This window comes from Alligator mississippiensis, chromosome 3, assembly GCF_030867095.1.
Source record: "Alligator mississippiensis isolate rAllMis1 chromosome 3, rAllMis1, whole genome shotgun sequence".
Classification (NCBI taxonomy): domain Eukaryota; kingdom Metazoa; phylum Chordata; order Crocodylia; family Alligatoridae; genus Alligator; species Alligator mississippiensis.
The window spans coordinates 189,460,647-189,486,336 of NC_081826.1; the positions used below are offsets into that span (position 1 = coordinate 189,460,647).

Sequence of the window (25,690 nt, forward strand, 5' to 3'; positions counted from 1 at the left end):
AACACTACTGCACAGTTGTCACAAGCTACTGGGTAGTCAGCATCATGCACAGTAACTCCAGTTACTGTGCAATCATTTAGTACTTGTATAAATAAGTACTAAATGACTGCATAGTAACAACTGCACAGTAAGCATCTCATGTAGACGTGGCCACAGTCATTGAAACACTTATTCCTGTACATAGTTTATTCCGTAAAATGTTGAGCTACAAAGTCATTTCCACTTTAACATTCAATATGTTTTATTTTTATTTTAATGTTAGCTATGTTGGTAGGTGTCATTCAGAAGTGCTTGAAAATAGTTTTAGTGATAAGCAAAACTGAAATGCAGATAATTATTTACATGTCCTTACATTTTGAATATAAATTAGGCATACCAGTAAGAAAAGTTTCATTTTTCTTTAGTAGAGTGGTTGCTTTTTCAGTTGTATGCAACTTCCTTTTCTATCTATATTATTTATGAGATAATATCTACACAGAAGACGGTGTTTCAGATGCACTTGGTGGTGAAAGTGAAATACAAAAAGAAAGAAGGAATATGCATGTGCTATCAGTTCCATTTGCATCTTAAGAACAAGCAACGTGAAGGTTTGATCCTGAGCAGCATTTCACACATCTTTTCAGTTAAATTCTCTTGTCTGCTAAGCCCGTTTTGTACTATTTATGTAGTACAAAGTGATCTTAAAATGTCCAGAGACAGTCAGTGAAGAATTCCCCTTACACAGGGGAAGTCTTCATCCACAGAAAGCTGACAAAAGCAATTTTACTACCTCCTATGCTAGTTGCCTTCTCAAGACAATGGAAAGGACAGACTATGTGAAAAGACAGACTATGCAAAGGTAAAGATATGGGTGAGGATGGTAGTATAGGAGAATTGGGAGAGCGGAGCTTCATTATGCCTGGTTTTGGGTTGTTTCTGTCCTGATCCACCCATGAAAGTTTGTGGGTAGTGGTCAAAGCTAGGACAGACTGTTCATCAAGACTCCCTGGCTGAAGAGCTGGGATCTGCAATCAATTTCTTAGAGCCCTAATTCTTGAGCTGGGCCATAATGAAGAATCAGGCCTCTCTCTTTTCTAAGAAGCCTTTAGTGAAATCAAAGGGGCACAGGGATAAGTGACAGAACCCCAGAAATTCAGTCTCCTCAAAGCCTGTCACACCCTCTTCCCTCTAACATTCTGCTAGTCTCTTTCTAGTTGAAAGGCTAACTTCTCCATTCCAGGCCTGCTGCACAGGGTGCAGGAAGGAACGGGTCAGTAAATCGACCTCTTTTTTATCACCTCCCTTTTTGCCTTGGCCCTGAAGCTGCCCTATTTACACTGGCTGCAAAAACAAGAATTAAACTAGGGGAAGTGGCAGCAGCCACGAGTAGCCAGGGTGACATGCTGGTTTGGCCAGGCTCCCACCCAGAGCCAGCTCTAAAGAAGGAAGACGGTTCAGCTATTGGTTCACAAGTTTGTGACTAAACAGTTCAGTTCCCTGATGCCATAAAGTGACCTTCTGAGTGACCTTAGGTGCATCTCTTCATCTCTCAGTACCTCAGTTCCCCATCTTAAAAACAGGGATAGCTGTACTTTCCTACCTTCTTGGGGTGTGGTGAAGATAGATAAATAGACAGACAGATAGATGTGTGTGTGTGTGTGTGTGTGTGTGCGCGTGTGATTGCAAAATGCTCACATAGTATGGTGACAGAAAGCCACATACTTACATAAGAGATCTGTCTGAAAAAGGCAGTTCAGCTGGCTTTATACCATCTGAATAAAGCTCTGAATACTTGATATATTCCCTAGAGGACCAAACTACTGTTATCAAGGGAGAGAGAACTAAGCTAGAAGGTATCTCTTCCCTAAACTTTCTTTGTCTTGCATCCCTAACGGTGTCTTCTAATACATTTATGCAGCACTGGCATATGGGGCCTTTGGACCTTGATCCTGATTGGGGCCTTTGAGTGCTACATCAAGACAAATATTTAATAATTATGAACAGTTTAACAATAGGACTGGACTAGATGTAGCTGCAGCAAAGAGCATCCAGCTGCAGTCCCTTGAGGCCTTTGTTGTTATTTGCTGGTTAGTTTCACTTTTATCTAATTAAAGTCATATATTGTAGTTGCACTGAATTTCTGTTCCATGGAAAATTCTGAAAAATATTCAATTCAGTTTCAAGCTGAAATGTAGGGTTCTTTTAGTCTTAACAGAGAAAGCACAATATGAAAAAAAACCAACTGGTTAGAAAGGTTCAATATGAAACAGAGCCTGAAGACCTAAGCTAGAAGACTGGGAATGAACTAGAAAGCTGAAGGCCTCTGAGCAGCCAGAAGCCTAAAAGTACTAAAAACACTGACTCTAGTTGTGGCTTGGCTTCCAGCTCTGCAGCGATATGTACAGCAGACCCAGAGCCACAGCCCGTGCAAATATTGGGGTCTCCAGAAATCTGCCTAGTGAATTGTCAGGGAATGAGATGGATTTGTGGAGGAACCCTGCCTACGTATCTGAGTGAGTTAGTTCCTATTGTGCCGTCTTACCCTGCCTTCTGCCTGACTTCAAACTAACACTAATTTCTTCTCTGTGTCACTAGAAGTTTGTAAAATCCAACACGTGTTCACAAAGTATTTCAAAATTCAGGGGCAGGCAATTATGGCTGCTTACTGAGTTTTGGCAAGGCATCGAGGGCTGCATGACAGGCAGCCAGAGGCAGATAAATACTAACTTTCTAAATTTTTTAGGGGCCCCGCAGGCCAGATAGAATGGCCTGGTGGGCCACATCCAGCCCGTGGGCTGCATTTTGCTCACCCCTGAATTAGATGAATCAGCAGTTCTGAACAAAAATGTCTGTTTGTTGACTTGTTCCCCTGACAAATTTCTGATAATTTAAGAATGATGATTTAAGAATTCACCTGCCATGTTGATGGAAGATAGGTCAATAAGAAGAGGTGTAAAAAGCAAAGTGAAGCATGAAGGAATAGGTTAATAAAATGGCTGTTTATGGGATCTGAAGAAGGGTGCATTGTGCCCCCAAACTTTTCTAAGATCTCTCCCAATTATGCAGTTAGTTCAATAAAAAATATTACCAAAAAGCCCATACTTCTTGCATGTGGAAAAATCAACAGGTTCCATTTGGAGGAAATTACCCAAGATTTTTAAAATCCCTAGTAACTATACATGTCTTGATTTCTGGATGCACAACATGAGAAATCTCATTTTCAGGGAGTGCTGAGCACTCAGCCTCTGAAAATTGGGCCTCTGTGAAGTACCTACAGTAGGCCTCCATAAAGTATCTACACTACACAACCAAGGCTTCCCCAAATTACTAGTCATTTTTTAAAATATTGGCTGAAGACTCTGAAATGCCTATTGCAGGCTGTAGCAGAATTCTTACACCTTGTACTGATGACAGTTGAAAAAAAGGATGTCTTACCTGTCATGAGGTGGAGCTGTGCCTTCAGAGTCAGGAATGCCAGGATTCGGAACATTTTCTCAGAAAAATCTAAAACACAACAATGTCAACAATTTAAACTCTCACCAGTGCCTCACTGTGCCAAAGGTACTGCAGCATAATCATTAACTTAGCAGGCATGGTTCACAATCAGTAAAAAGTCACCAAAAATAAATAGGATTTACACTGAAACTGAGCCCAGGGATGTTCCACTGATAACCATCCACAAGCGCATATGGCATGTCATGGAACGCTGGACTTTGGCACTGAAGGGAAACCACTATTACAATATTGACTTTGTGTTTTTAAAATCATTTTTTGGGTTTCCAAAGAAGTTAGGCTTTACTTACACCAGGCATTTCTTCTGGTAACTACAATAACTTCATGTCGGAATGGTATACCTGAACAGAATTAATTACTGAAGGGTAAATTCTTACACATGGATATGCAAACATTTCAGTTAACTCCCTCAGCTGAAGCTGTCTAGCTTCCTTTGAGTTTTGGTAAAGGAACAGCCATGGCTTCAATTCCTCTTTAGACCACCCACTCTCTTTGTGGAGGTTTATATGTGAGCTCTCTGAACTGAGCAATTGTACATGTCCTAAACTGATAAAGGATACAGGAGGCATGCTAGCAAGGTCCGTCAACTCATCTTGCAAACTTCAGGGACAACTAGTCCTTAGCCTGATTAGAAAAGATTTGCCTGCAGTGAAGGGACTTTCAGGAGTGGGAAGCTTTTTCCTCTCTGTTGCACTCCATGACACATCATGCACCAGAAAGTACCTTGTTGTATTGACAGTAAATAGAAGCATCTGAAAGAGCTTAGTTCAGTTTGATTGTGAACAGCTTTTCATGACATTGGCTTCTTGAGAACAGTCAATTCTTTGTACTTTTCATTCAAATATGTAAACAAACCAACAAAAAAGATCAGTAAAATGAAAGTTTATAATAACCAAGACTGCCAGAGCTAATGAGATGGGAAAATAAAGAGGGAATTCTTTTTTAATAAAAATAACCACACACACAGAAGAACAACCCAAAAACGTGAATACTACAGAACCAGGTGCAAACATAAGGAAATATAAAATACAAGGAACATTTATAAACTCCAACAGAAAAATAATTATAGGGGAAGGTATTAGATTTTTAGTTCCTCATTGTTTTGGTACTAATATAAGATACTATGGGTCAGATTTTCGAAGGTCTGTCTCTTTGATTTTGTTTCAAGTTGTGTATTCTCAGTGCCTCAGAAATACAGGCTCAAACTTTCTCATGGTAGTCATCTAAAACTAATGGATTATTTCTAGAAATTTAGGCCATAAATTCATTATACCTCCATTTGCCCACCTTTAAAACAGATAAAATATTTGCCTCTGTCAGAAGGACTGTTTGGGACTAAACTACTTAAGGTTTGTGGCACTCTACAGGTGCCTACAGATGTTTAGGCAGCCTGGTGGAGAGGCAGTCTAACTTTTAGAGCTTTTTGTAAAGTGCCATGAGTCAGAGCACCACTGAACCAAACAGGCATTCATGTGTTGGGTGCAGGGAGGGGTGGGGGGCGGAGCACGAGCCTGCCTGCACCAGTCCTGGACAGCAGGTGAGGGTACTCCAGCAGCCTCCCCATCCCTGCCTCCCCTCCCCAGCTCTGGCCACAACAAAGCCAAGCCTGCAGCTGTCTGCTGACCCTGTTAAGAGGCTCAGGTGGGGGGTGGGAGAAGGGAAGCCCCCCACCTCACAGGCCCCTCACAGCTACCCTGGCTGGGATACTGGGGGGGAGCTAACCGAGTAAATGGATAAATAAGGATGTGTTGGTTTATAAGCACGTCCTAACCCTTTCTTTCCTTTTTGGCTCTGGAGGCATATCTATAATCAGTAAAGACAGAACTTGAAAATACCATATTTTCTTGTATACAACATACACCTTTCTCTGAAAAAGAAAAAAACTCCTTGAAATTAGGGTGCACAGTCTAAGTGAGAAAATACAGTAACAGTGGTTTCTGCTGCTTAAACCTCTGCTGAGTGAAAGTGAAAATAACTTTGTACTGGCTCCATGGGGAGCAGAACAATGAGCGAGCTGGGCTACTGCTCCTTAATTACTTCCCAAAAGATTTTTGTTCCTTATTTCTTCATTCTGCCTTATTCAGGGTGTGTTGTATGCAAGAAAACATCAACCAAAAAGAGGAGTATGATTAAGTGTGATCTCTTTTCCAGTTCTGAAAACCAGTCAGCTTCCTTGCCAATCTGAACCTGCCTTATATGTTGTCACTGCTCAATAAGCACTAATCTTTTTCAGCATGGCAGGCAGGCTGTGTCATTCTAAAATAGTGTACAAGTGTTCATAGCAACAGATAAAGGTGAGTAAAGGTAGCTAACTTTAAATTAATAGGAAAGTATCTAATGAATAATTATAGTAATACTAGCCAATTGCCCGTCAAGAATGCCGGGGCGGAGGGGGCTGGGATGGAGTGCCGCCACTGTGCTGGCCTCGCCAGCCACTCCATCCCATGTGTCCCCACCATCACGGTGGCAGGTTGTCTTCTGTCAGAATGCTTCTTTGCACTCTGATTGGCTGTTTGTCAACTAATCAGAGCACAAGTAAAGAGTTATGGACAGACAGGCAGGCAGATAGACAGATTTAGGCTTTTATAATATTAGAATCTCTGACCATACTGTGCAAGGACCATTCATAGCCCTCAATACAGGTATGAATTCTACTCATTATGAATATATATTTAATGCAGGAAAAGAATTTGAGCTCTAAATGCTCTGGCTCTGGGCACTGTTTCCACAGGGTCTAGAAACCTGTAGATGAATATTACCTGGAGCAGTAAAAGGGGGAGCCAAAGTAGAGAGGTGGGTGGAGAATAGTATTCCATCCAACTACTTAACCCTTTGCCTTGAACTAAATCTGGGATACTTGGTAAATTTGCTCTCTAGCACCCCTTTCAAGTACCCCAAGAACTTGTGTAGGATAGAGGTTGGCACATTATAAACACATGTATTTATTATGTTTATCTTCTAACTTTAATAAAAGGATAGTAGAAAGTTACAGAAATAATTAAATGCCAAAAAGATAATGATATCATCAGTTACATGCAGCAAATACAAATAAATCTTGTCAGACAAACCGGGGCAGGGGTTATTTAGTTTTAACTATACAATCAGTGGATAAAAATAAACATTGTAAATATAACATTTGCACTTTACTAAAGCATTTAACAAGTCCTACATTCAGAAATCATTCAAATTGGTTAGGTCATGAACAACATTACTAGAACTAGCAACAGACTGAAGGACTCACACAAGGGATAACAACACACTGTTCTCTGCCCATCCTTCTTCAGATCTCTTCTCTAGTCAGATGTATTCTTTTTCTGTTATTAACTTTGTGACTGAAAGATTTACTGTTTTGTGTACAACGCTTTGTTATACTTACAGTAGTATAGAGCAGTCTGAGATACATACTGTATTTTGTATCGCATTTTGATACATAATAAAAGAGACCATACAAAATAAAATTGTATTGTATTGTACGAAGGTGGAGTTGAGAGTAACTAAAGAATCATCATGGTACATTGCAAGAGGGAAATAAACCTAGGGATTATCTTTAGCTAGAAAAAGCCAACATTGTATACAAGTGCCCTAGGAGACTATAGGAGGCAGTCATAGAAGCTGACATCTCAGCATATCAAAAGAAGGATTACGTAAGCACAACAGGCCTGATTTTCTAATGGACTCAATACTTACAACTCCCATTGCCTCCCCTTGTAGTTCTGGGTGCTCAGGACCTGCATCCTGAATCTGCTAAAATCCCCCCATAATCTTCTCTTCTCCAGACTAAATAACACTAGTTCTTTCAGCCTTTCCTCATAAGTCATGCTTTCCAAACATGAACAACGTGTGCCCCCAGAGGCTGGGGGGGCATGGTGACCGCCTGCAGGTGGCGGCAGTGGTGGCGTGGCAGTGGCAAGTGGGGAGCTCCCACAGGCGGCCAAGGCGGTGTGAGCGGTGGGTGGTGACCACCTATAGACCCCGCCAGCAGTGGTGGCAGTGGCCAGCAGCAATCTGCGACCGCCTGCAGGTGCCACCAACGGTGTTGGTGGTAAAGGGTGGGGGTGGTGAGCAGCAACAGCCAGCAGGCACTGCCGGCAGCATTGATGGTGGCCAATCACAGGGGGTGCACCCATGTGCACCCCCAATACATTGCCAATTTTTCCAAATAAGGAAAAGAGTCAAGATAGGTGTCATGGCTCTCATTCTTCCTGTTGTCCCTTTTGTAAGAAAACTCAGTTGAACCCTGTTTCATGACTAACATCTTCATTAAGTCCCACAAACCAAAAGGAAGGGGAATTCTAAAACAGTAGTAGACCTAAGGCCACAAACCTTGCTTCTAATATGTTCCTTTGAAGTACTACTTCTCCTTTTCAGCTCTTAGTAGATCAGAGTTTATTAAATGCATTTGCTTGTTTGAATATTAACAAAGTGAACACACCTCACCTATCTTACAGAGAGAGACCCTATCTTCCCAGTTTGTTGATCATTAAGATCAAGCATTTTGATTCAGGCCTAGCATAGACCAGTACATAGAGCGCTGGATGGAGAATCAGGAAGCTTGGAGTGAAACCTTAGCACTATTGAAACCAATGGCTCCAGGATTTCATCCTGGTTCTGTCAGTCACTTGTTTGATCTTGGGCAATTGAGTTTACCATTGTTCTCCAGTTCCCACAACAGAATCACATCCTGCCAGAGTACAGCCACTTGGAACTGGTTTGAAAAAAAAATATCGGTGTTGCTGTCTTTCACTTGGACTCTCTTCCTCAACACTCCACAAATGCCTTCCAGCATAACATTTATGAGAAATGGGAATGTTCTAGCAACTCACCATTCTTTTCCTAAGAAGATATTGCCATCAGTTTAGATTTTCACAGAATCTAGCAAGCACATTGAGACAGAGCAATCTGAGATCAAATAATTATTTATTTTTTATTTCGAGCTACATAAAAAGTACATAGAACTTTCCTAGAGTCAAGGACATTCACACACTGGTTTTTTTTATTTGTTTTTTCTTTTAATTTGCTTGGAAACTTCAAGTCATCCTCAGGTAAGGAAAGACAGCAAGGAGACTGCTTTTTGTAAGTTAAAGTTTGCAGGTTCTGATCAGGGGCCCATGGATAAAGGGCATGCTACTGGAGGTACAGAAGGACTGCTCCAGATACAAAACTGAGTTCAGGCATCAACAGGAGGCCTATGAATGACTGAAAAGCAAATGAAGGAAAACCTAGAATTGAAGGAGAGAACTTGAGATGAAAAGTAGCTGCTGGCAGTACTTCACTTTGCCTGGCAAATGAAGGAGCAAGACATGGTGTTTTAGAGGGATGTATTTTTTTAGAGGAGGTTCTTTGTACTGAGTGCATAGTTAACCTGTAGAACTCCTTGCCACAGGAGGTTGTAGAGTTAGATAGTATAACCAGGTTCAAAAAGGAATTAAACAAATTCATGTAGGATAGGTCCATTGTTAAATATGAAATAAAACAGTCAAGACATCCTTTAACAACACTAAAGAAATTCAGTGAATTGGTGGGTAGGATCCCCTGGAAGGTAAGTCTGATGGGGAAAGGAGTCCAGGTGAGTTGTACGTGTTTTAAAGAGGCCATATTAAGAGTGAAGGAACAAAGTAGCCCAAATCAATAGAAGAATGGGAAGTGCAACATGAGATCAGCCTGACTAGAAAGCAAGTTCTTTAATGAGCTGAAACTCAAAAAGGAATCCTACAAAAAGTAGAAACTTGGTCATATTACCAGGGAAGAGAATAAGAGTACTGCATAAGTGTGCAGGGAGAAAATCAGGAAGGCTTAAGCATGATTTGGCAGTCAGGAAAGCTAAGGCAGACACGGAGCTAGGGCTAGCATCAAGGATCAAGGACAACAAAAAGTTATTTTTTAAATACATAGGGAGTATGAAGAAAGCACCAGGTAACATGGGGCCCCTGCAGGATATGCTTGGCAATCTGGTGGTTGCACCAGAGGAAAAGGCAGACCTTTTTAACAATTTCTTTGCCTCCGTTTTTTTTTGCAGGGACTGGGACTCCCCCACTGAGATTCAGAACGGACGCAAGAGAGACTCTGCCAGGCCTAGGGTCAGGGAAGACCGAGTTAGGGCACTTCTGGAGAGGCTGGGCATGTTCAAATCAGCAGGTCCAGATGCTTTCCACTCCAGGGTCCTGAGGGAATTGGCAGGGGTTATCCAGGTGCCGGACGACTGGAAGAAGGCCAATGTGGTCCCCATTTTCAAAAAAGGGTGGAGGGAGGACCCGGGCAACTATAGGCCCATTAGTCTTACTTCGATCCTGGGGAAGCTCTTTGAGAAGATTATCCAGGAGCACATCTGGGAAGGACCAGCATGGGGGACAATGTTCAGGGGCAACCAGCATGGGTTCATTAGAGGCAGGTCCTGTCAGACCAACCTGATTGTCTTCTACAATCAGGTCACAAAATCAAAGGATGCAGATGTCACAGTGGATGTAGTCTTTCTGGACTTCAAGAAGGCCTTTGACACTGTCTCCCACCCCATTCTCATTAAAAAGGTAGGCAACTGTGGTATTGATGCCTACACAGTCAGATGGGTCGCAGATTGGCTGAGGAGCCACACCCAGAGAGTGGTGGTGGACGGGTCATATTCAACCTGGAGGGATGTAGGCAGTAGGGTCCCCCAGGGCTCGGTCCTCGGGCCCGCACTGTTTAATCTTGTTATTAGCAACTTGGATGAGGAGGTGAAAAGCACCCATTCAAATTCGCTGACAACACCAAGATTTGGGGTGAGGTGGGCATGCTAGAAGGGAGGGATAGAATACAGCTGGACCTGGACAGATTACAGGGGTGGGCAGATGAGAATAGGATGGGATTCAATACTGACAAGTGGAGGGTGCTGCACTTGGACAGTAAGAACCAGCAGCAGACCTATAGGCTGGGGAACTCCCTTCTCAAAAGCACAGTGGCAGAAAGAGATCTTGGAGTCATTATTGATTCCAAAATGAACATGGGCTGCCAATGTGAGGACGCGGTCAGTAAGGCCAACTGCACCTTGTCATGCATCCACCGATGCACCACAAGCAGGGCCAAGGAGGTGATCTTCCCCCTCTATGCAACACTGGTTCGGCCACAGTTGGAGTACTGCATCCAGTTCTTGGCACCGCACTTCAGGAGGGATGTGGACAGCATCCTCCACAATTCAAAAAGGATGTGGAGAAGCTTGAGAGAGTCCAGAGAAGAGCCACGCGCATGATCAGAGGTCAGGGAAGCAGCCCCTACAATGACAGGCTGAGAGCCCTGAGGCTCTTTAGCCTGGAAAAGCGCAGGCTCAGGGGTGATCTGATGGCCACCTACAAGTTTATCAGGGGTGACCACCGGTATCTGGGGGAACGTTTGTTCACCAGAGCGCCCCAAGGGATGACGACTAGGTCGAATGGTCATAAACTACTACAAGACCATTTCAGGCTGGACATAAGGAAGAATTTCTTTACTGTCTGAGCCCCCAAGGTCTGGAACAGCCTGCCAACGGAGGTTGTTCAAGCGCCTTCATTGAACACCTTCAAGATGAAACTGGATGCTTAGCTTGCTGGGATCCTATGACCCCAGCTGACTTCCTGCCCTTTGGGCGGGGGGCTGGACTCGATGATCTTCCAAGGTCCCTTCCAGCCCTAATGTCTATGAAATCTATGAGAGGGTCTAGAGGAGGGCCACTCACATGATGCGGGGACTGCAGGGCAGACCGTATGAGGAGAGGCTACAGGAACTTAACCTGTTCAGCCTTCACAAGAGAAGGCTGAGAGGGGACCTGGTGGCTGTTTACAAACTTACCAGGAGGGACCAGCGGAGAATGGGAGAGACCCGGTTCACCCAAGCACCTCCCAGAGTAACAAGGAATAAGGGCCATAAGTTGTTTGAAAGTAGGTTCAGGCTGGACATTAGAAGACACTATTTCACAGTCAGGGTGGCTAGGATCTCGAACCAACTTCCAAGGGAAGTGGTGCTGGCTCCTTCCTTGGGGGTCTTTAAGAGGAGGCTTAACAATTACCTAGCTGGGGTCATATGAGCCCAGTATTCACTCCTTCCCAGGGCAGGGGGTCGGACTTGATGAACTACTTAGGTCACTTATGACCCTACATCTATGAATCTATGAATCTATTATTTGAGATTCAATTGGCAAGAGGCATAAAACACAATAAAAAAAGATTCTACATCTCAAAAGGTACAGGAAGACGACAGAAATCATAGGTTCTTTATAGAAGGCAAAAGGCAGTCTAGTTATGAATGATGCAGAGCAAGCTAGAATATTTAATGCCTTTTTTAACTTCAGTCTCCACAAATAAAGTTAGTTACCAGATCATGAGCACAGTTGGCAGCAAAGAGTGGGAAGGAGAAAAACTGAGAGTAGTGGAACAGGTTAAGGATTGCTCAGAGACGCTATATGCTTTCGAGTGGGTAGGGCTAAGCTACTGAAGGCATTTGCTTTCATTTCAGATCCATTGGCTATCCTCTTTGAGAAATAATTTCAGGTGGAGTGAGGTCCCAGACGATTGGAAATGGGCAAATATAGTGTCTACCTTTAAGAAAAGGAAAAAGGAGAATCTGGGGAATTACAGACCCATCCACCTCACCTCAATTCCTAGAAAGATCATGGAGCAGGTCCTCAAGGAATATATTTTAAGGCATCTAAGGTCCATACAGAAGTGTACCTCTCCAGTCTAACTCATGACACTTCACAGAAAGCGCCATGAGTTAGGCTGACACTCCCGACCCAACAGACGTCAGCTGTTGGGCCAGAAGAGTGAAGATAAAGTTCCAATTTGGACCTGATCCAGAAAGAGAGGCTGCCTGTCTACAGCCTCTTCCTCTAGGCTTGATTCTCCTCTCCTATCCCCAGTGCTGTCTCAGGATGGGAAGGAGAGAAGGCAGGGGAGGGAGATCCCTTCTGGAGTTTACCCAGCTGCACTGGAGTAGCAGGCAGGGGTGGATTGGAGCCCCTCATCTCAGAGGGGCTCCAATCTACCCTGTCTCCTTCAGCGCAACTGGGCAAACCCCAGAACAGACCCCCCTCCCCTGTCTTCTCCCCCTCCCATCCTGAGACAGCATTGGGGATGGGGATGGGCTGCTTCAGCCCAGCCACCAAAGCAGACAAAAGTTAATGAAAGTGTTCTGCTTTGGAGCACCTCCATTTGATCCCTCATATAATGAGGGTTAATTTGTTGTGCAATTGGAGTGCTCTGCAACCATGCACTTCTGTTCAGGCATGGCTGCAGAGTACTTTTAAGGGGCCAATTGTGCAACAAGCGTAATTTATATCTGCCCCTCTAACAGAGGACAAAGTGATCAGGCACAGCTAGCATGGATTCACCAAGACCAGGTCATGCCTAAACAACTTGATTTATTTCTATGATAAGGTGACAGGCTTTATAGATTGGGGGAGAGCAATGAATGGGATATACCTTGATTTAGCAAGGCTTCTGATGCTATCTCCCACAACAGTCTCATTAATAAGCTAAGGAAATACAAACTAGATGAAAGTACTGTAAGGTGGATATATAACTATGTTGGATCATTGTGTTCCATGGGTAGTCATCAGTGGCCCAATGCCTGTAGTGCACTGTATGCCTGTAGTGCCAAATGACAATTAAGAGAGTCTTTAGAGGGAGTGTATATGTACAAGGCAAGTCTAGTATAATCCATCCCCTGCCATGCCTTCCCTGGTATCATTGGTTTAGGATCATAGGGAATAGAGCTGGAAGGTACAAGGGACTTCATGATCTCATCTAGTCCAGTTCCCAGGTCAAGGCAGGATCATCCCTGACTAAACCATCCCAGCCAAATGTCTATCTATAAGTCTAGTCTACTCCATACCCTGCCATGCCTTCCCTGGTATCGTTGGTTTAGGATCATAGGGAATAGAGCTGGAAGGTACAAGGGACTTCATGATCTCATCTAGTTCAGTTCCCAGGTCAAGGCAGGATCATCCCTGACTAAACCATCCCAGCCAAATGTCTATCTAACTTGCTCTTGAAAATGTCCAGGAATGGAGATTTTACAATATCTATAGGTAACCACTCTTAACCACTCTTATAATCAGAAAATTCTTTCTAATGACCAGTTGAAATTTTCTCTGCTACCATTTGAAACCATTGTTCCTAGTCATTTCCTCTAAAGCCACAAAGAAAAGTCTACCTCCATTCTCTCTGTAATTGCCCTTATATTTGAAGTCTGTTATCAAATTCCCCCTCAAATACTCCCAACTGGGAGGAGGTATCAAGTGATGTTCCCCAGGTGTCTGTCCTAGATCTAGTATTGTTCAACAATTTCATTAATGATTTGGATGATGGGACTGAGTACAAGCTTAGCAAATTTGTAAATAACACTAAACTGGGTAGAGTTGCAGATACTCTGGCGGATAGATCTAGGATCCAAAATGACCTGGATAAATAGGAAAAATGGTCCAGAATCAATCAGATGAAATTCAACAAGAATGAATGCAAAGTCCTGTACTTGAGATGGAAAAATTGCATTCACAAATCCAGACTGGGAAATGATTGGCTAGGCTGCAGTACTGCAGAGAAGGAGCTGGGGGTTACAATGGATCATCAGTTGAATATGAGCCAACAGTGTGCTCTTGTTGCAAAACAAGCCAACAACATACTGAATTTTATTACTAAGACTCTCTTGCAAATTAAGGGAAGTGATTTTTTTTTCTCTATTTGGCACTGGGGATGCCTCATCAGGAATGCTGCATCCAGTTTTGGGCCCCACACTTCAAGAAGTGTGCACAGTTTGGAAAGAGTCTAGCTGTGAGCAGCAACAAAAATTATTAGAGAATGGAGAAGCATGACTCATGAGGAAAGGCTGAAAGAACTAGGTTTATATAGTCTGGAGAAGACTGAGGGGGAATTTAATAACAGACTTCAAATACAAGGGCAATTACAGAGAGGATGGGGGTAGACTTTTCTTTGTGGCTTTAGAGGAAATGACTAGGAACAATGGTTTCAAATGGTGGCAGAGAAAATTTCAGTTGGTTAGATAGACGTTTGGCTGGGATGGTTTAGTCAGGGATGATCCTGTCTTGACCTGGGAACTGGACTAGATGAGATCATGAAGTCCCTTGTACCTTCCAGCTCTACTTCCCTATGATCCTAAACCAATGATACCAGGGAATGCATGACAGAGGATGGATTATACTAGACTTGCCTTGTACATATACACTCCCTCTAAAGACTCTCTTAATTGTCATTGTCAGAGGCTGGACAGTAGACTAGATGGACCATTAGTCTGACCCAGTATGACACGTTTTATGTGTGTCAGACCTTTTGGTATCACGGATATGTTATTAACCTTAGTTAACAAGCTATCTGATGCACATCACCTGCCTACCTAAACCACATGCTCACCCAAACTCAGTCTCATTGCTTCACTTTTATGATACTATATCATCCAACCTATGGACAAAACTAGCTGAGTTTGGGGCTAATCAATGTACCATGGAACCATGCCCCTAGTAGTATCCACTAGACTCTACCACACAGCAGCGTAGCGAGGAGTACAGGGGTAACAGTAACTTCCAGTTGCTGCTGTGCCTCTCATGTGATCATGATTGTGCAGCTGCCAGTGGCAGCTGTTTTTTCCACCCCAAGTCAGTGCCCAGGTTTTTTGCCCTGGTTCCCCTGCCCTATTTATGCCACTGGTACCCTGGTTAGTATGTGAGGACAGAGAACAGATATCTTAATGAAGCGCAGTTCCCTTGCATATACAACTTATTATGGCTATTTTTGGTTTATTTTGCGTTTTGATGTTTGGAATGCTTTGCATTATTATAAGCTTATGTGTGCCTCTTAGGGTGCGTCTACACATTGCCCTACGTCACCATAGTGACATGCTACATTGCCGTACAGTACACTACAGCGAAGTAGTGATCATGTGAGTAGACATGTGATCGGCAGCTACGTCGTTGTACTGATGCACTCCCCTGTTTTAGTGCACCACTATGGCAATGGAGTGGCAAAATCTAACCATGTGCTGCATGCACAGTGCAATATGGGTGGTTACTGAGCCATGTTTTGATACTTCCAGAATGGTGCCATAGCAACATTGTGGTACGGCGATATGTAGACACACCCTTAATCATAAGAAAGTAGGGCTGGAAGAGACTTCAAGAGGTCATCTAGTCCAATTCCATCATCCTCATCTAAACCATCCTAAACAAGTGTTTGTCAAACCTGTTCTTAAACCTGTACATGCAACCCCTCTTGCACAGCTACCCAGTGCAGTGCCCCAAAATACCAAAAAAAACCCCTCACCCCAACTTGTCACAGGTAAAGCAGGGGGACCAGGGCACTGCCAATTGTCCTGCTGCTGTTTCTTAGAACACACCTGGGAGATTCTCAGAAGAGCACTCTGAGTCTTCAGTGTGATGGACCTGGAAAATGGAGAATGCAGTTTTGGGCTGCATCAACAGGTGTCAGAGACAGGAGGTGATAGTGCCACTTTACTGGAGTGCCTGGAGTGTACTGTGAAGAGCAACAGTTAAAAGTCCAAAACTCCATACAAAATCACTTGGAGATCATAAGATCTCTGCAGCCCAGAGCAGATGAATATTCGAAAGGACCATACTCAGTAGTAGGAGAATGAATCAGAGCTCCACAAATGGGTTGGTTAGAAAAGAAAATTAAGAAGCTGGGATAAATTCATAGACGGGACAGGATGACAGAAAGGGAAGTTCTGGCTCTCCAGTTACAACATCTGGAGTTATGTTTTCAGTCTCCAGGTAACAGCCCAGAGTGGAAGGTGTTTTGATTTTCCCATGCTTTGGGGAGTTAAGGTGCCACATAGGACCAAGAAGCAAGTTTTTCCTCTTCTTTTGCTATAGGCGTTAGCCTTTTCTGCCCCCTTCTTCAGAAGCAATGGGTGTTGCCTGAAACCAAGACTGGGGATATTGGCTGGGATGTGCCAATGTTCTGCTGGGACTAAAAAAATCCAGAGGTTCCTGTTTGCTTGGGTTTGCACATCCTTTCAGCTGTGTGAAGGCAGCTGCCCCACTAGCCATGTTGTTCTTTAATAAAGTTGTGTTTGGCCAATAGAAACACTCAATAAAAAGAAAACAAGCCTACCATATTTATTTCATATAAAAAGCATTCAAGACTGCATTTCATGTTGTGTCCTTAATTCAAAGGGTGGCATCAGCCTTCAGTTAATCAGCCTCAACAGACTCTCCATGAGCAAATGGCACACTGTATGGCCTTTATACACATATATGGCAGGCATATTGGCATATCTGGCACTCTTTCCATTCATGAGGTGTGATGGTCTGACAGCAATTGCACAGGAAAGGACGATTATTCTGGACTTTGGGGCCTGTACAGTATGCATTAGGTGCCTCAAAAGCCTTTGAGGCACCTCAAAGCGCATACTCCCACTTGTCTGGATGCACCCTTAGGAACCAAAAGGTTCAGACCCAGAGGTGTTTACTTGCAATATGCTCTTAGCAACTATTGAGAGCATTGTACCACCATCAAATCAAAGAGATACTTTGGGTGATTTCCCTTCCTCTGGTGGAGATCACCACCTCTATGAATTCAATCCAGGCCCACAATGACTTGGTGGTGGGACTTTAGAAATTACTTCTCCAAAAGCAAATGTTAAACTATGGAATGCACCAGATTGCACAAAGTTTCAAGTATTTTGGAAAACTTTCTGGGAGGTCATGGGGAAGATACGCTTCCCACCACCTTCAAAGCCATCTGCTCCACATCCCTATTTGCAACCACGAAAGCTGTACTACATGAGTTCAACTACAATAATTTATTCTCCATATCTTAAGGAGTAAATTTATTTCTAGTGAAGTGCGCTTTGCATCTGTTTGCCAAGTGGTTTTTGCCTCTTTTCTTTGTTATGATTTTCAGGAAACATTTTTTGAAATAGAGGAACATCTGAATGGATTCCTGTGTCCATTTCTCCTCTGTCCACCCCTGCTCCCTCTCTCAGCACTTGCAGGCCCCTGAGACATGGAAAGTATCACCAGCAAAGGGGGGAAATCCTGTGGTGTCCCATTGTTAAAATATTGATGGCACAGCACTGAGATGTATGTATAGCTGTTGCAGAAAGATAAACAACAATTTGATTGTTTTTCAACAAAATATAACCAACAATTCAATTGCTCTGTCTCTTGAAACCAACATTCTTTTAGAGCTCTCAAACATTCAGCAGTCAGAAAATTAGTTTAGACAGTTATTGGAGCAGGAACTTGTCTCCTTCTTTCTAGGTTAAAGCCCTAACTACTAAGATATAAGACCAAGGTCACACTTACATCCTATCAGACCGAATGAATCTTTAATTATTCCATGCAAAGTTGAACAGCTTCAACAAGAAAGAGCATTTTTCATCCCATAATAGCCTACAGGCTTATAGGTAGGGAATACAGCTAAGATGTGAGCTAACCAAGTGTTTTTATTTAATCTGGTATTTAGTGTAGGCTGTCTGTTTCTTTCCCAGATCTGGAAGCTGGTTTGGCAGCCACTGAGTTGGCAGATAGAAGGGGGTGCCTTCTCTAGCAGCTGTGTATGTGAAGACCTGGATTTGTCTGGTGTGTTTTCAGCACTCCTTCCAGAAAAAGCCCCTCAAATGACACAGGTGGAGGAACACAGAGCTTCTGACTCCCAGTCAGGCTTACAGAGATGCTAAATACTGAGTTGTCCAGCACTACTGAATCACTTCTCGGCACTCCCAAAAGCAGAATGTCAGATACCTGGGAAACTTATGTTACAAATTAAGGTTTCTTGGACTTTAGGGCTAAGTACAGACAGTCAAAAAGCCTGATGCTGAATTGATTCCATCTTTTCAGGTTAGTCTAAACTGCAGAGAATGAACCAATAAGAAAATGAACACACATTCACTTTTGACTCAGGAAATGTAGCCACATGCCTGCACTGGCTCAAGCCAGAAGCTGGGGTGGGGGGCACTAAGAACATTCCTGCCAGCCACTGCCAAGAGGAAGAAAGCCCTCCAAGTCTGTGTGCCCCCCACCACTGGAGTGGAGGGGCCATCCCCAGTGCTCAATTCATGCTCTACCTTGGTGGGTGGGGGGTAGGGGGAAAAGCAGTGGCATTACATTCATAAAAGCTTGAACAAGAATAGTTCTTTCTCTGAAAAACTATAAACTGAAGAACTGTAAATGCAGCCTCAGCTGTGTGTTTTTTCACTCTTCCTGCTGCCCCCAAGGTCTCTGGGATTTGCAGTCCACAATCACAGCAGTAGGACTCTCAGGGTTGCTCATCACTTCCTCTTCCTGCTTCCAGGTGCCTCTGGGATTTGTAGTCCACAGTTGCAGCCAGCACTATGTTTTAATAGGGGAGGGTAGCCCTGTACTTGGGGGAAGGTGAGTTTAACCCCCCGCTACTCCCTGGCCCCAGACCCCAGCTTGGGTTTCCCTGGGGGGGACACAGTGAGCCAGCCCTCACCACTCCAGCTGGGGAACAGAGGGGCAGGGCCAGCCCTGCTTTCTGGAGCAGACAGCACAGCCCAACCCAGGGTTGAAAAGCATGCTGGGATGCTGGGAGACTTTGATTTAAGTTGAACCAGGAAGGGCTCTGGGACAGAAGTTGCATAAACCAGTTTGACCTAAATCAAACATTAAGTCTGATACTGCATTCAACCAGGTTTATCTTAAACCAGTTTCAGCCATTTTGAAACTGGTTTATGTGCACTGGGTTTCTGTTCTGTTACAGGTTTAAGCCAGTTTCTGATCACTTGAACTGATTTATGTGTAACTTCTGTCCCTAGCCTAGATGCTTCCATGAGAGGTAGCAGCTGAGCAGGGATTTGGGAAGGTCTGCAATTCTGCCTATTTCTTTTTATGGACTTTCAGGAGTAAATCTGCCTGAATTCTTCCATGGAGCTCCAAGGCATGTGCATTTGGACTAGTGGGGCCACCTTTTTGGCAGAAGCTGCAATGTGTTCGATACTCTGAGCTAGCCACTGGCATTTGTCTCCATCTCCCATCCAGTTCTTTAGGCTCCTACATGAGACCCATTACTGGAGTATATGAACAACCAATCTGCCTGTGGGCTGGCAAGAATTTGGCCTTGGATTAAGCAGTAAAGTATACCAAAGAGTGGTGATATCATCTGATCTGTTGCAAAACTCATATATATTGTAACATGTCAATGCAATTCAAATTTTGGGGCCAAGAGGATGAACTGGAACTAATACCAAGACTGTGTTTTGAAGGACAAGAGTTCAGGCTGAGAGCCTGTTCTTGCATGCACATTTGTCAAAGGAAGGAATTTAGCCCATGGCCTTTGTGTCTACATTGCTTTGTGTTTACATTTCTGACACAAGGTAAAAATTTTGATTTTGCTCTTAGGTTCTTATGTCCAATATATATAGGGTGACCATACATCCCAGTTTGGCCAGGAGAGTCCTGGATTTCATAGGTGTGACAAGGGTCCATTCTATCTATCTAGCGTTGGCATGACCCTCTGTCTGTAGGCTACCCACCCAACTCTCTCTCCTGCCATGCCTTGATGGAACAATAATTATGATGTTACTCAGGTGGGAGGCTGCCCATTTACTACCCCGACACTAGGGATCGATATCCACTCTTCCAAGCTCCCCCTACACTGTGGCCCACGCTTTGCAGATGGTATATAGATGTTGACTTGCGCCCTATGGTGCTGGGGTCTGCTTACCCCCTGTCACTGCGCCCCCTGGTGCTGGGGTCTGCTCATCCCCTGGAGCCACACCCCCTGGCACTGGGGTCTGCTCTCCCTCCTGTCCCTACGCCCCCTGGCACTGGGATCTGCACATAGTAGGGTGCCCCAATGAGGCCTCCTCCTCCCTAATAGTCTCAGTCCAGTCCACCAGATAAAACAACAACATAAATATAAGCCCCTAGGTTATAACATAATACGAGTCCTACAAGTCACACTCTGGCTCTTTAAAACCCCAAACTGTTCCTCGAGCATTGTGTACCTCCCAGCTCTGGGTACCTTGTAGACTCCTGGAGCCTCATTAGCCATATCACCAGTCTGGCCAGCAGCCACAGTGTTCCTGGGAAATTCTGCCATGCTAGAGCTCTCTTCCCCTGGCAACTTGTCAGAGACCTCCTCCTACCAGCCTTGGCCCTGGGGTTTATATGTGCCCAGAGGCCTATCCCCTTCCTGTCAGCTGATCGGCCTGGGTGGTTGGGCTATTAACCCCTACCCTCCTGGTGCTTGGTGTTCCTATAGGCTTGGGTCTTAAAGGGGCAGCCCTGCCTCCTAGTAACAGGACTAGGGTTCCCTGTTACAATAGGCCATCCCAGCATCCCAGCCAGTTAGTAAAAATGGAAACAAAAGTCCTGGATTGACACCACCCCATCCACACTCCCTGGTTTAGCTCCTCTTGGGCAACAGCTGGAGGCACGGGGGTGGGGGACCAGCTGGACTGGGCACTGCTCTTCCTGCCTGGGTGTTGGGGGAGTGTCCCAGATTTCCTTAAAAATAATATGGCCACCCTATCCATATAGAACCACATTTAGCTTTAATGCCTCCGTCTAACTTCAGGATTTCTTTGTGCAAAACCTTGCTCATGAATGTTCATTGTTGTACAAGTAATGACTGATAACTTGCACAATCAGAACTGAAATGGAATAAAGCAGCTGAGCTCAGGAGAAATTTCCCTTACATACTGATATTATTCAAATTTCCCAAACAGCTATTTAAACATCCTCAAGCTAAAATAGAAATCACGGAAGTAAGGACTTTCTTTTATTAATCCCTTAATTACTACAGTTGAAACTATTGTTACTTCACATAGTTATATACAACAACAACACAACTAAACTGAAAATAAAGTAGATTTTTTTTAAAATTAGTAAAAAACACTTGCAGCAAAAGCAGCAATTCATAAAGGTTAAATTCTACCATTCAGTGGTGACTACTTTGTCCAAATTTAGAGGAAGGAGGGTACCCACCATTCTGACTAAAACAAGAGATAATTCATTCTCAATTAATATTAAAGAAGAGACAGTTTAGAGCCCATGAAGTTAAACTAATGCAGTTAAACTGAACTGGTGCAAAATAGTAGGAGCCAAAACCAGTATGGGAGTTTTCCTAAAGGATGTTGACATCAAGTAAACGTGACTGCTGTGTTTGGCATTCTGGCCATATCTTATTATCACTATAAAAGATTTCATAATAAAAACAGCTAATGTGCACATGCATGTACATACTGTGTGTGTGTGTGTGTGTGTGTGTGTGTGTGTGTGTGTGTGTGTGTGTGTGTGTGTGGAGGGAAGGACTAAAATCAAGGGCTGAAAATTTAAATGAATGTGTAACTTCACTCTTAAATCCTTATTTAGCTGTCAAAATATGGCCTTATAAGCCTTATTCTAGCTACCCAGGCTTAAAAATATTTTGACTTTGTTGTTCAGTTTAGCTACCTTACGTTTATATGGCCATATCAGGAACCTTCCATTTTATATGCTTGTAAAGCCCTGTGCACTGTTCATTAACTAACACCGATATTCTAGATTGCTGTAATGCCATCTGCCATAACCATTAGCAAGTGCTGATTTAGTGTTTTGTATGGCTCAATGAAAACTCACTCTTTGACAACCCCCAGCACATATTACCAGACACCGAGTTACCAAGGATATGACTGACCTTCAGTGCTATGCAACAAAAATAGTTTCAGCTACTTTTCATTATTGTAAAAATAGTGTTTACATTTCTTTTGTTGAAGAACAAAACTTGCCATTCATGCCCTCTTATGGATTTCTATAGGACTAGTCAACTGGGTAGGAGAGGAAATACAGCATGTTGTTTTACCTGATTGAAACTTTAAAGAGACTTTAGGTAAGCAAAATTTAATGGTCCGTATTAAAAACTGCTAGGGGCAGTCAGGCCCCATGCTTATCTCTCTGGGGCAAGTAATTATGTGGGTTCACCTACATTTCTCCAAGATGGGGATGTTTCTCCTGGATAAGCAGAGCATTTCCATGCAACAGCAGCTCCTCCCTTCATTATTCAAACAACTCCAGCTTCTTTCTTCATGACACTCATTTGTTACCATTACTAGTAATCATTAATAAGAGCTCTATTACAGTAGCAGCCAGAGGCAGCAAAGAGGATCAGGTCTGGATCCAAAAAGTCTGAGGTGAAATCATGATCCCATCCAAGTCAGTAGTATTTTTGATAATTGATTTGAACTCTGGGTTCCATTTACTCCCCTGCTGTGTGACTTTCAGCAAGTGACTTAATCCCTGTGATTTCTTTCCCTCTCACACCCTCCATTTATCTTTTCTCTTTGGACCCAGTTGTGTCTACAGAGCCCAATGGAGTGCCGGGCAGATATATATGAGCTAGCTCAGGTACCGGAAGGTATGCTGCATTGGCATGGCTTTCTGCCAGGGCTAACACATCCTGTTGTTAATGCAGCTATGCTACTTCCTACACCTGAGCTAGTGCATTTTGAGTTTGCTTACATGTGTCTATGGCACTGTGCAGACATACGTTAATTTCCTTGGAGTCTCTCTCTCATTATATTCTTGCTCTGTTCCTATCATAAGGGCACCCCTATCACTCTTTGCTTAAATTTGCTCACCTTGTTGCCTGGATTATTATTACACCTTTTTTCCTATGCATCCTTAATTCCCAGAGTTCTCCAGACTCCATTCCTCCTACATATATTATGAAATGCAGCCTCCTCAGCAGCCTTATGAAATGACTAAAATGGTTCCTCACTTGTTTTTGGTCCCAGTTCTAAAAGGCCTCTATTTTTACAATGCCCAATCACCTGGTAGGCTTGCTTCAGTATGCCTCATGACCCTTTTCTCATGTCATCTCTTTTGAGCCTGCACTCCATGCCCCTGCCCTCCAAGTTCCTTTCCCAATGATTTCCTGTCTGTGCCTCTACACAGTCAATCCACTGTTGATTCAGAAGCCTTCTCCTCTGCAGCTTTCACCAGCATGGCAGGCTTCCTGCTTCATTGCACCTCATCATTTCAACCTTCAGATGAAAACATATAATTTCTACCTTCCTTCATTATTTTCTCCCATTAGCTATTATTTTTCTCTATTGACCTGTTTTGGAACTTTATAGTGTTCTGAGGTGTGTTTTGTAGAAAAGCTATGACATGGAATCATTTTTGTGTTGTACAGCATATAATAATATATATATTATTTATACCTATACATTTTAGGGCAGGATTATATTCAAAGCAAGGCATTTATATATGCTGTCATTAATTAAATAGTAATTAGTACAGCTGTATATGCTACGAAATGTGTGACATCTCACTGGTACCAAGGCTATTTCTCAATATTCATTAATATATCTGAATATTGTCTTCCCATATAATTTCAGATTCTCCTGACTCACCACTATTTTACACAGGAATAAAATATATTTGCAAAGAAGGACAATAACATTCCCCCTTCCCATCCTATCACTAGAATCCTAAATGGAATATGAAGCATAAAATTCCTGTTTCTAAGAGACAGACAACACATGAAATACCAGTAAGCCTGGAACTACAGGATGTGATGAGGGAGTAATACAAAGTAAAAGAAAACAGAACAGTCTATAAAAGACTTTCTAAAATTCACTACCCAGTTGAAAGCTGGACCTGGTACCTAGAGCAACATAAGCTCTGTGAGAATGACAGAGAAACATAAACAGCAGCAGTCTGATCCAGATGTTGAAGCTATTCTCCAACACCATAGTTTGGTCTTTGCCCATTACATAGAGATGACCCAGCTGCAAAATTCTGATCCAGATCCAGGTTCAGATTCTTATTGTGCTTTCCCAAAGTTTAAATCTGGACCTGGAGGTCTGATTCTGAACAAAACTCTGAGCACAGTCCCTGAAAAAAATCAAACTGAAACAAAACTGAACTACAGATAGACTGACTATCAAAATATACAGATTTCTATTACCTGCCAGTCACAACATACAATAGGAATGGATTTACATTTTAGCAGCCTTATACTCACATCACATCCATGCAACTACTGGAAGAATTGGGTCAATACATAGCAGTTGGACTTGTCTAGGTTTCCCAGGCAATGTCTGTCTGTATGATATTGTAAGATAGTCCAAGACTAAAAAAATAGTAGTCCTCCAATCCTTCATAACCAGCTTAATGTATGCAGTAGTACTGCAGCCTGGAGGCTGATCTTATTCAGGCTTCATGTAAGCTGAAAAAATGATTGCATTCAAAAGAAACCACCCTTTTCTCAGGAATTGGCAAACCCAGTTCCACTTTCATTATGAATGTTAATGAAAGTGCTCTCATCATTCTACTCTGCAGGCCATGCTGCTATCATTATCTGTCTTTCAAAAATACATCAAAAACCTTGCAAGCAGATTTACTAAGGATTATTCTGCATTGTGAAACCATCATCATTTGAGTTTTAAACTAATTGTTCTTAATCTTTATCAACAAAAGCTTACAATATTCTTCCTTGCAAAAGAAATATCTAGAATTCACGGTCAAAGTACCTTACAAACCCTAACTGGCTCTCTCGTAGTAAAAGAAAGATCATTGCTTCTTATTCAAATTCCTCCATAACCCAATGTCCTTGTCTCTAATGAACAGACACTGTCAAGCCAAGATATTGAAATCACAATTAAAACTGATGAATAATTAATATACTCCCCACATGCCTTGCAAACACCAGCAACACTCACAATGATATTATTTTATATAACCACCCTCCTAAATTCTCCTTTGATGTCATCTTCCCTGTATTACGAAAGTTTGTACCTAAACTAGACTTTAAGGCTGCAGACAGATGTGCAGCTCCCCAGTGTAACTAAGAATACTTTGCAGGAAGCATTCTGAGTTACAACGATCCCCTGGAACAAACAGAAGTTCACGGTTGGTTCCAGGTGGAAGGAGAATCTAGCTGCTGGCTGGGAACCTGCAGCCAGTTTCCCCTAGCAATAGTCCTTCCTCAATCCCAACCTGTTGCTGTTTCAGAATGCGAGGAGGGAAAAGGGAGGAAAGGGAGTTCGTTCTAGCGGTTCTCCATTGGGCACTGGAGGGTGGGGCGGGTGAATTGGAGCCCCCCCCACCTCAGGGGGAGGGCTCCGATACACCTGCCTCAGCCTCCAGTGGTGGCTGAAACCCCCCCCGACCAAACTCCCTCCACACCCTTTCCTCCCTCCCATTCTGAAAACATTGACAGGCTGGTAGTAGGCGTGTGCGAATATGGAAATATTTGATTCAGATTCAGAT

The 25,690-nt window shown here is 43.2% G+C and overlaps 1 protein-coding gene across 1 annotated transcript in view; it reads right to left on the reverse strand.

Annotated features, from left to right (window-relative positions):
* LOC102558645 (programmed cell death 1 ligand 2) overlaps nucleotides 1-24,607 on the reverse strand; it is a 39,987-nt gene extending 15,380 nt beyond the window's left edge. The window contains exons 1-2 of the mRNA XM_006268902.4: nucleotides 24,444-24,607; nucleotides 3,415-3,483 (exon numbers count right to left, since the gene is read on the reverse strand). Coding sequence (XP_006268964.2) covers nucleotides 3,415-3,469 — 55 coding nt within the window. The 5' untranslated portion in view covers nucleotides 3,470-3,483; nucleotides 24,444-24,607. The remainder of the gene's footprint in view (nucleotides 1-3,414; nucleotides 3,484-24,443) is intronic.
* Nucleotides 24,608-25,690: the final 1,083 nt, after the last annotated feature.